At 40.6% G+C, this 12140-nt stretch overlaps 1 protein-coding gene across 6 annotated transcripts in view; it reads left to right on the forward strand.

Annotated features, from left to right (window-relative positions):
- Positions 1-12140, forward strand: part of LOC124596296 (transmembrane protein 94) — a 493514-nt gene that overhangs the window by 255255 nt on the left and 226119 nt on the right. For all 6 annotated transcript variants that reach the window (XM_047135396.1, XM_047135395.1, XM_047135394.1 and 3 more), the window contains one exon: positions 7506-7630. In XM_047135396.1, the coding sequence (XP_046991352.1) occupies positions 7506-7630 (125 nt within the window). The remainder of the gene's footprint in view (positions 1-7505; positions 7631-12140) is intronic.

A 12140-nucleotide genomic window follows, 5' to 3' on the forward strand; every position in this document is an offset into this window, starting at 1 on the left:
GTACACCACTGGTGATCGTCGAGGGGACACTGAATAGTGCACGGTACATCCAAACCGTCATCGAACCCATCGTTCTACCATTCCTAGACCGGCAAGGGAACTTGCTGTTCCAACAGGACAATGCACGTCCGCATGTATCCCGTGCCACCCAACGTGCTCTAGAAGGTGTAAGTCAACTTTCCTGGCCAGCAAGATCTCCGGATCTGTCCCCCATTGAGCATGTTTGGGACTGGATGAAGCGTCGTCTCACGCGGTCTGCACGTCCAGCACAAACGCCGGTCCAACTGAGGCGCCAGGTGGAAATGGCATGGCAAGCCATTCCACAGGACTACATCCAGCATCTCTACGATCGTCTCCATGGGAGAATAGCAGCCTGCATTGCTGTGAAAGGTGGATATACACTGTACTAGTGCCGACATTGTGCATGCTCTGTTGCCTGTGTCTATGTGCCTGTGGTTCTGTCAGTGTGATCATGTGATGTATCTGACCCCAGGACTGTGTCAATAAAGTTTTCCCTTCCTGGGACAATGAATTCACGGTGTTCTTATTTCAATTTCCAGGAGTGTACATTTGGGAATACATCCTAAATTTTCAGTAGCCTGACTTCAGAACAGTCCCTCCACTTTTTTCTCATTCTTTTTTTCTTTCTTCATTCTCCTTATCCTATCCTTCCTCCACTTCGGTGTTTGGGGTTCCTCTCTTACTTCTTTCTCCCTGTGCAATCCTGAAGGCTGGCCCACACATAACAGGTGACTGGGCAGTCCAGGAGGTCCAGGTGAAGGAAAAAGTGCCTTACCCTGTTGCTCACAAGTTGCTGGCTAGTCAGAAACTCAGCATTTTACCATCCAGCACTTAAAGTACTGTTCTTGCTAAATCTCGCTCGATGAAGGACATGGCCATGGAGGCATGCAACCTCAAATTCAGCATCGTGGTTTTAAAATTGCTCAGTGTAATGGTAGCATCCCTTTCTCCTTCTCCTCCAACTGTGCAACAAGCCACCAAATTTTCACCTCACGTGATGAAATCACATGCTACACAACCAGCAGGCCAGAATGTACAGAAGGAATACTCCCACAAATACTTTTTATGTCCTTCCAACCAACAAGCATCTGAATCGTCATCTGCCAACCTCAAAGGCTCCAAGAAATCAAGCAAAGCAAACAGTCTTCTCCTTCACTGACTCGGAGATCCTCTTCAAAGGCTGGCACTTGGCAGCCACTGAGGTGACACCCCTCAATTTTTTACTTTCTCCCCTTTCCCTGTCATGTCTCTCCTCCAATGGAACATTTGAAGCCTTAGATCCAACGAGAAGGAATTACATCTGCACTTGGAAATGCAGCATCCAATTGTTCTCTGCCTCCAAGAAACAAAATTGCTTTCTCACAACTGCTTTGACGTCTCGCATTTCTTTCTGGTCCTGTTTGACCTTCCCCTTGAGGATAGCATTCCATCTCCTGGGGGAGTCATCCAGGATGACGTTCATAGTCAACCCATCTCCCTGAACACCCAACTGCAAGCTGTTACAATTCACATTTTCCTTCCTTGCTTCATGTTATCCCTTTGTACTGTTTACATCCCTCCGTCAATCAGTGTCACCAAGGCATACTTCCTCCAGCTTATTGGGGAACTCCCTCACCCCTTTTTGCTGCACTGTGACTTTAATGTGCACCATTCCCTTTCAGGCTCTCCCAGAGCCTGTCAGAGAGGTGCCCTCTTGGCTGACCTCAATCAACTAAGCCTCATCTGCCTTAACACTGGAGCACTCATGTTCCATTTAGACTCCACACACACACCTATTCCCATGTAGACCTTTCTGCTTGCACTGCCCAGTTTGCCCGTCATCTTGTTTGCTGACTCCTACCACGCCTACGTTCAAATCCAAATGGTAGCTTTCTAAGGCTGACTGGAGGCTTTACTCCTCTCTGACAGTCTTCAATGAACACCATTTTCCCAGTTGTGATGACCAGGTAGAATACCTTACAAACTTTATCTTTACCACCACAGAGCGTTCCATTCCTTACACTTCATCTGTACCACACCGTGTCGCGGTCCTTTGTGGACTGAGGCATGCTGCGATGCAATTCATGCATGGGGAAGTGCTCTCTGTGTTTTTAACCATAATCCTACGATGCTAAACTGTATTCATTGTAAACAGTTGCAGGCGCAGTGTCGTCACATTCTTCGGGACAGCAATAAAGCTTGCTGGGTTTCATTTACAAGTTCTTTTAATAGTTCCATGCCCTCTTCCATTGTGTGGGCCAATCTCTGCCGGCTCTCTGGGACCAGGGTCCATTCCTCACTTTATGGCTTGACCATAACAGATGATGTCATAGTGGACCTTATTGCTATCTACTACCCTGCCTTCCTCCATCAGTAACGAGTTGAGGAGACTCAGGCAATATGCTTCTCTTCTTAGAATCATGAGTACTACAATGCCGCTTTCACTATGAGGGATCTAAATCATACTTTGGCTTCCAGAACACTGTTCAGTATTTACAGCAGAGCTCCTCGCCCTGTGTTAGGCCACGGAGTACACCCAGTGACACAGGCTTTTCAATTGCGTCATTTGCTCTGACTCTCTCAGTGCCCTTCAGAGCCTCTGAGTGCTGTACACCACCCACCCATCCATTAGTGCAACTGATCCAGGAAAGATTTCACTTGCTCACTCTTGGTGGAGCCACTGTGATATTTATATGGGTCACTGGTCACATTGGTCTGATGGGATTCGAAGCCCTGATGCTGCTGCCAAGGCTGCAATCCTTGTACCTTGGCCATCTAGTTCTTCCATTCCCTTTTGTGATCTCTGCTCTGCTGTCTGCCAGGAGGTAGTGTTACTATGGCATCACCACTGGTCTTCCCTTCATGGGAACAGGCTCCAGGGAACTAAACATCTCCCACCGGCTTGGCCGACTTCTTCTCGGCCCTCTCAATGTGAGGAAATCATTCAAGCAAGGTCTCATATCCTCTCATTTTAGCCATCACATTTCATTTTTTATTCATCATAGCAATATGATAAAGGACATTTAATGTTTAGTTCAGGGACTCTGCTATCTCTATATTTTATGGATATTTCTCCAAGAGGAAGTCCCTGTTTTTAGCTGTCTGTACTTCTGTCGAATGGGCTTAATGTGTAGTCTCTTTTAACTCCATTTTCATCTTCATGATCTACGGTTCTGACGTGGGTGTGTATGACCTTAGTTATTTTGGTGCCCTAAAACAAAACTAAGCCACCAGTATATCATCATCATCATCATTTTTATGGTATTGGATACTTACATTGACCACCTGAACAAAATTATGTTTAGAGTTTCAGAGGCTATTGTGTTGAAGGTTACAAATACATCTAGCTGACAGGAAACTGTGTTGTGAGGATAACGTATCAGTGTCAGAGCACAGTAGTTTGAGTTTGTTGTTTTAATGATTTCCTTGGAGGTGACTTGTTGGAGACATTATCATTGACTATGGAAGACTGATGCTTCAGACTGACAAAGCCACTCCCCCAAGTTCACATAAGAATGATTATTCTGTGTAATTATCTACAGTTGATGACATCCTAATCCTATGATCAGCAAGACCAGTTTGGACTTTCAGTTTAACTGTAATCTCTGGCCAAGTACAAAAACGTAACCAGCCTCACAATAGAAATCTGTATGCCAGCAGTGATCACTACCATCATAAATGTACAAAGTGCATCATGGCCACTAGTTACCTCTAAAAGCCACAACTCATAACTAAGTGTTTGTGCATAGGGACAACTGAATCAGTTCATGAAGGTCAGCTCAGTGCTATCCATGAAAAATGCAAGTGCACTACCATTACCTTTACCATCTACCCACTCAAGGAACATTTATCCATCCAACAATAGGTCCTTTCTTGATCAAAGAACAATGTTGGCAAGTGTTGGCCGTTCTACATCAATTTTTGATTGCATTCGAATCCAGAGTGGAGACAAGTACACTAGACTACCCTATGTGAAACATAACAACACTGGGGATCACCCCACTCTTGCCATTTGGCGCTCACTTACAGTGTTTTCAATTGAACAACAGATAACGAGAAGAAAGTGGAGAATACTCTGTGAAACACCATCTTTCAACCATCAGAAAATCCTTAGTCCTCTCCTGTGTTAATTATGAAGAAGAGAGATGGTGCAAGGCATTTTGGCATTGATTACCATCGGCTAAACACATCTGCGATAAAGGATGTGTATCCATTGCCAAGAATTGGTGAAACCTTAGACTGTCTGATGCAAACAAAAGAAAGTCGTTGGAAGAGCATCTATGCCACTTAACTGAGCTTGATTATGTGATGGCATAGGTCTTCACCTAAACTTGAGAAAATTCCTCTCCATTGATCAGGATGACTGGCAAGATGGTACTGTGTCTTAAGGAAAACAAAAATGGATGCTTTGCTGAATCCGTTGGGAGAACATCAACACTTGCCAGCCAACACTCCATTAACAAACATTGCAGCCAAACAAAGGGAACATCCACTGTTACTGAAGGCCGTGAAGAGCCTGTCAAAGAAGAATTCTGACTCATGCATAATTGGAGTGAAAGGAATGGAAAGGAAATGGGATGGAAAAAAAAGGAAGAAAATAATGACTTCCATCCACACAGAACATTGTGGAATGCAGTGATGATAGTTGAAAATGTGTGCTGGACTGGAACTCCAACCTGGATACTCTGTTTCTCACACTCCCCACCAGTTAACCCCCTACATACAGATTTCCAGTTCCTGTAGGAGTTCAGACATTGGTTATGCATTCGCATTGAAACTTTCTCACCAAACAGCTGTTGCGCCCATAGAATTATAGATATGCATGGTGTCTCTTCTGTCGCATTTGTCTTTTACCTCTGGATCTTTCCAGTTATTTTGGTCATATTTCCTTTGTTTCCTATCTTTTTGCTGTTTATTCAGTTTTAATCTACAGTTCAAAACCAATAAATTATGGTCAGAGTACACATCTAGCCCTTGAAATGTCTTACAGTTTAAAATCTTGTTCCAAAATCTCGCTCTTACCATTATACAGTGAAACTGAAACCTATCAATGTGTCCTGATTTCTTCCACTTATATGACCTTCTTTCATGATTCTTAAACTAAGTGCTAGTGATGATTAAATCATACTCTCTCATTCCTTTCCTCCAAACCATATTCTTCTACTCTTCTCCTAATTTTCCTTTTTGTCCTTTTCCTGCAGTCGAATTCCAGTCTCACATAATGATTAAATTTTCTTCTTCCTTAACTATCTGAATAATTTCAGTTATGTAATCACATATTATTTCAATCTCTTCATCATCGGCAGAGCTAGTTGGTATGTAAACTTGTATTACTGTGGTGGGTGTGAGCTTCATGTTTTACCTTGGCTGTAAAATGGGTTCGGTATCCAGTAGCTTAACTGCATTCCTTATTCATTATTAGACCTATTCTCTTCCATTTCCCTTATTTCATTTTGTGTTTATAACCCTGTACTCACATGACCACAAGTCCTGTTCATCCTGCCGCTGACATCAATAACTTCTACTATATCTGACTTCAACCTGTCCATTTCCCTTTTTAAATTTTATAACCTACCCATCCTATTAAGGGATCTAACATTACACACACTGACCCATAGAATGCCAATCTTGTTTTTCCCCTGATGAAATTATTCTGCGTAGTCCCCACCCTGAGATGCAAATGGGGGGGGGGGGGGGGATTTTACCTCTGGAACATTTTACCCAAGAGTGTGCCATCATCATTTAACCATACAGTAGAGCTGCATGCCCTCCAGAAAAGTAATGGCTGCAATTTCCCCTTGCTTTCAGCCATTTAATGTATTCACAGTATCAACACAGCAAGGCCATGTTGACTGATGTTACAAGGCCAGATCAGCCAGATACCCACATTGCTACCTCCGCAACTACTGAAAAGGCTGCTGCCCCTCTACACAAACCACATGTTTCCCTATCCTTCCTACAAGTACTCCTCCATTGTAGTAGCACCTGTGGTATGGCTGTCTGTATTGTTGATGCATATAAGCCACCCCACATTGGCATGGTCCATGACTTGTGTGGTTGGGGGGCTTTATTATTAATCAGAAAATTACATATTTTGTAATCATAATAACTTATTTTAAAATTAAACACATTTGTATAACTTTCGTTTTACCTATTTTTGATTATTACTTATGAAATTATGACATTATTCCCATTTTTAATTCTTTTTATTAGATTACTATCTTGTCTGTTTTTCTGTTCAGTGCAGATTTTGCAGTTCAAACTAACTCTCTCATGAACTAGATACTTGAAAGTTTGTACATAGCTCAGAACTAGATGATAATGCTGTAGTAATTCACTCACGTTTGGTGTGTGGTGGAGGTACTTTGTTATTCTGTCTCTCTGTATTGCAATATTAACTAGTTTCCTTGTCTGATGTGTAGCAGAGGATACTTTGTGTACCACTGCAATTTCCCTCTTTCCATGTTCCAGTCGCAAATGATTCATGGTAAGAATCATTGCTAGTAACTCTCTCTATGGGCTCAAATCTTTCTAATTTTTGCCTTCACAGTCCTTTCAAGAGGTAGAAGAAAGAAGTACATTGGTTGACTCTGGGAAAGAGAAACTTAAATATACCAGAAACTTACTGTGTGTGTCTGTTGTAATATCATCAAAATGTTTGAAATAAATTGAAAAATTTGTCTCATACAAGACTAAAAATCAGAAAATAATTATTTAAATAAAAAACTTGTGAATATAACACTTTCTAAAACAGACTAAAAAAGTATGAAATATTATCACCTAGCACCATATAGATTTGTAACACCATACAGATAGTCCTGAAAATCTGTGCTTGTGATTTTTTTTTCTTTTTTTTTCTTTACTTGTAAAGTTTAAAATGAAAAATGTGGGATGCATGCAATAGACAATAGAAAGAGATGTAGAGAGTAGCTGTCTTTGAGTAAAATCACAGAACATTTCATACCATTTCTCTACAATATAACTGGTAGTGACTTATGTGAACTATTCATGCATCACTTATCTATTGCACGCACCCCATGTTTTTAGCTTTAAATTTTACAAAATTTTCAGTACTATCTGTGCAGGGCTAGTGATCTGTATGGGGCTGGGAGAAATTATTTTATACTTTTAAGCCCATTTTAAATACATATTATATCAAAAAGTTTTTATTTAAGTAATTATTTATTTCTTTTTTCTGTTGTGTTTAGGAATTATTGAAACATAAAACTAATGTTTATGAAATATAAAAATTTATTAAGTCTGGTACAGTTGAATGGAGGAAGTGGAAGAAAAATAAATTTACTCTTCCATCGTAGTTAATTCTAAGCAATGTAGTGTTTACATTTTTCTATCTATCTATCTAGTTTTGCTATTATTTACCTATTTAAAAAAGAAGCCACTGAGATGTTTCACTACATGATATTGCTATTATTTAATTTGTCATTGCCTTTTATCCTCTTCATAATTATAAGTCAGTGTAATTGGCATTATCATTCTCCTCACAGATTCACTGTTGGGTAATGAAGGCCATGAGGATGATGTTGATGATGTTGAGGGTTGTTTTGAGCTGCAGTGCAACCAAGTATTTATTGGAATGGTAACAATGCAGTATCAAGCTCAGATTGATATGGTATGTAAAATATATGCTGCTTTGCTTTTTCATTTAAGACAAATATTGGCTGTGCACAGAGTATCATTAAAACTAAAAAAAAATTCTGGCCCTTGGATTGCCTTCAGAAATTTGTAATAATTTCACAAAATGAAAAACTTATTTCCAATCTAATAATAAAACCAATGAACAGCAAAGACAGATTCCTGAATGGAAATGGAGGAAGAAAGATCCTACAAAAATGTGTCCGGAAATGGACTGTGTGTGTGTGTGTGTGTGTGTGTGTGTGTGTGTGTGTGTGTGTGCAACGATGGCAGATTGTCCCAGAGCACAGTAAAGAGCTGCATCACATCCACATAACAACAGATGTCCAAAGTGGCCTCCATGTGGTGTAATGTGGCTGTAGGTAATAGGGATAGTAGTGGTTGTCATACAGGATACACATAATCTTACGTGGGCTTACACCAGTTTGCTGGGTTCATATTAATAACCTGTAGAAACTGATTCTCCAGATCTGGTGTACGCATAGTCCACTGGCTCCCTGCACATTCATCTGTCTGAAAGGATGTATAATCAAACAAACTTCCAAAAAGGGCTTGAAATGTTGTGTGATGTTGTTGGCGTGTGTGAGTGTACTTTTGGTATAGCTGCATCTCGGCCATTTCATTTGCATGGTAATACAAAAACACAATCTTGGCTTGTTCTCAACACAAATACCAGACCATTCTGCTGCTTACAGTATGATGTGTTAATCACTCAATCTGCAACACACAAGGAACACATGGCACGTGGTCAGAGGAATTGTCATTCGCCAGCGCCATCTACCACAATAATGATGCATTTTTGGACACTTATTCATAGGACCTTTTTTCCTCCATTTCCAGTCAAGAATTTGTCCCTGCAGTTTGTTGGTCTTATTAATGTTCATGATGTATGTCACTTAGGCATTAACTGACAAATCTACAAGTTTTAACTGAATGAAACTTCCTGGCAGATTAAAACTGTGTGCCTGACCGAGACTCGAACTCGGGACCTTTGCGTTTCGTGGGCAAGTGCCCTACCATTTGAGCTACCGAAGCACGACTCATGCCCAGTCCTCACAGCTTTACTTCTGCCAGTAGTGCTGTGAGGACTGGGCGTGAGTCGTGCTTCGGTAGCTCAGATGATAGAGCACTTGCCCGCGAAAGGCAAAGGTCCCGAGTTCGAGTCTCGGTCGGGCACACAGTTTTAATCTGCCAGGAAGTCTCATATCAGCGCACACTCCGCTGCAGAGTGAGAATCTCATTCTTTTAACTGAATATCAGAACATTATCAGAGCTGCTTTGTACTGGTGTGTTGGAGTATTTGAGGTTAATTTTGCATGTCATTTCTGTGAATGTTCATCAATGTTACAGCATCCTTGAAGCTATTATTGTGGAATTTCGTCCTGACACTTGGTTTAAAGAAACTTCATCACTAATTAGGCAAATCATATGGTAATTTATTTGCAGGAAGCAAAGAATAGCATTAGATTACTGAGACACTTGAAATGGCCTGTCATTGGTGATGGCAGGAATTCATTGAAGGGCCAAGCCCCAGGTTCAGCATCACTTGTGGTTGACAACATCTAGATTTATTTTGTGAAAACATTTAAAATCTTCTGTCACAGTGGAATGAAGCAAAAAGCCAGTTAATAATTACTAATAATCGCAGAGTACCAGAAAGGCTTAAAATTTGCTTTGAAATTTATCTATTAAAAAAAAGTTACAGCAAGGTCAACATCAATAATCACAGAGTGCCAGAAGGCTTAGAATTTACTTTAAAAAATTTACAACAAGAACAAAATCAATAATCATCATGTGCCAGAAGGCTTTGAAATTGTCTTGAAATTTTTAAGTATCACAACAAGGTCAAGATCATTACAGAGCCCCAGAAGGCTTAGAAATATTCTCTTTAAAAAAAAGTTTAAAATACCCTTTAACAGAAAGATAAAAAGATATTTTACAATTATTCCTAAACAATATATCTATCCAAGGTGAACTAAACTTTCAGTAGAGTTTAACTTGGTGAAATTTAGTAACTGTCTGAAGGCTTTACACCTTTCTGTTTGCACAATTTTGAGGCTTGATTCTGGAAGGGGAAGGCAGGCAAGAGCAAATTTAACAAAGAATGGAACATTAAGAAGATCACTAGGACAGAGTATTGCATTAAGCGTAAGAACTTAAGTGACCGACGACCCACAACAGCAACTCAGCACAGAATAGTGGTCCCAATGAGGTCCTAGTACCAGCTTCCGCCCAGAACCATGCCTGTTTCCTCTCCCGTCATCAAGTCAGCTGGCTGGTGAGGCACACTGGAACAATTTGTTGGCCATTTGGACAACCAGAAGTTGGGTCAACATACAGTATTGCTAACTAGCCCAGGCTACAGAACTAACAAACTGATATTAGTGTTAGATCAACTTAGACAGTAACCAAGTAACACACAAGAATAACTCACCACTTAACCTTCTGCAAATTTGTTCCCTTTTTCTTTTTTTAAAAAATGACAAACGCTTGTTGTTGTTGTTGTTGTTGTGGTCTTCAGTCCTGAGACTGGTTTGATGCAGCTCTCCATGCTACTCTATCCTGTGCAAGCTTCTTCGTCTCCCAGTACTTACTGCAGCATACATCCTTCTGAATCTGCATAGTGTATTCATCTCTTGGTCTCCCTCTACGATTTTTACCCTCCACGCTGCCCACCAATACTAAATTGGGGATCCCTCGATGTCTCAGAACATGTCCTACCAACCGATTCCTTCTTCTACTCAAGTTGTGCCACAAGCTCCTCTTCTCCCCAATTCTATTCAATACCTCCTCATTAGTTATGTGATCTACCCACCTAATCTTCAACATTCTTCTCTAGCACCATATTTCGAAAGCTTCTATTCTCTTCTTGTCCAAACTATTTATTGTCCATGTTTCACTTCCATACATGGCTACTACTTTCAAAAATGACTTTCTGACACTTAAATCTATCCTCGATGTTAACAAATTTCTCTTCTTCAGAAACGCTTTCCTTGCCATTGCCAGTCTACATTTTATATCTTCTCTACTTCGACCATCATCAGTTATTTTGCTCCCCAAATAGCAAAACTCCTTTACTACTATAAGTGTCTCATTTCCTAATCTAATTCCCTCAGCATAACCCGACTTAATTCGACTACATTCCATTATCGTCGTTCTGCTTTTGTGGATGTTCATCTTATACCCTCCTTTCAAGGCACTGTCCATTCCGTTCAACTGCTTTTCCAAGTCCTTTGCTGTGTCTGACAGAATTACAATGTCATCGGTGAACCTCAAAGTTTTTATTTCTTCTCCATGGATTTTAATACCTACTCCGAGCTTTTCTTTTGTTTCCTTTATTGCTTGCTCAATATACAGACTGAATAACATCGGGGATAGGCTACAACCCTGTCTCACTCCCTTCCCAACCACTGCTTCCCTTTCATACCCCTCGACTCTGCCATCTGCTTTCTGTACAAACTGTAAATAGTTTTTCTCTCCCTGTATTTGACCCCTGTCACCTTCAGAATTTGAGAGAGTATTCCAGTCAACACTGTCAAAAGCTTCCTCTAAGTCTACAAATGCTAGAAACGTAGGTTTGCCTTTCCTTAATCTATTTTCTTAAGATAAGTCGTAGGGTCAGTATTGCCTCACGTGTTCCAATATTTCTACGGAATCCAAACTGATCTTCTCTGAGGTCAGCTTCTACCAGTTTTTCCATTTGTCTGTAAAGAATTCGTGTTAGTATTTTGCAGCCGTGGCTTATTAAATTGATAGTTCAGTAATTTTCACATCTGTCAACACCTGCTTTCTTTGGGATTGGAATTATTATATTCTGCTTGAAGTCTGAGGGTATTTCGCCTCTCTCATACACCTTGCTCACCAGATGGTAGAGTTTTCTTAGGCCTGGCTCTCCCAAGGCTGTCAATAGTTCTAATGGAATGTTGTGTACTCCCGGGGCCTTGTTTCGACTTAGGCCTTTCAATGCACTGTCAAAATCTTCATGCAGTGTCATATCTCCTATTTTATCTTCATCTACATTCTCTTCCATTTCCATAATATTGTCCTCAAGTACATCACCCTTTTATAAACCCTCTACATACTAGTTCCACCTTTCTGCTTTCCCTTCTTTGTTTAGAACTGGGTTTCCATCTGAGCTCTTGATATTCATACAAGTGGTTCTCTTTTCTCCAAAGGTCTATTTAATTTTCCAGTAGGCAGCATTTATCTTACCCCTAGTGAGATAAGCCTCTACATCCATACATTTGTCCTCTAGCCAGCCCTGCTCTTCACTATTTCATCCCTCAAAGCTACCCATTCTTCTTCTACTGTAGTTCTTTCCCCCATTCCTGTCAATTGTTCCCTTATGCTCTCCCTGAAACTCTGTACAACCTCTGGTTCTTTCAGTTTATCCAGGTCCCATCTCCTTAAATTCCCACCTTTTTGCAGTTTCTTCAGTTTTAATCTACAGTTCATAACAAATAGATTGTAGTCAGAGTCCCCATCTG

The sequence above is a fragment of the Schistocerca americana genome, chromosome 2 (genome assembly GCF_021461395.2).
Source record: "Schistocerca americana isolate TAMUIC-IGC-003095 chromosome 2, iqSchAmer2.1, whole genome shotgun sequence".
NCBI lineage: Eukaryota > Metazoa > Arthropoda > Insecta > Orthoptera > Acrididae > Schistocerca > Schistocerca americana.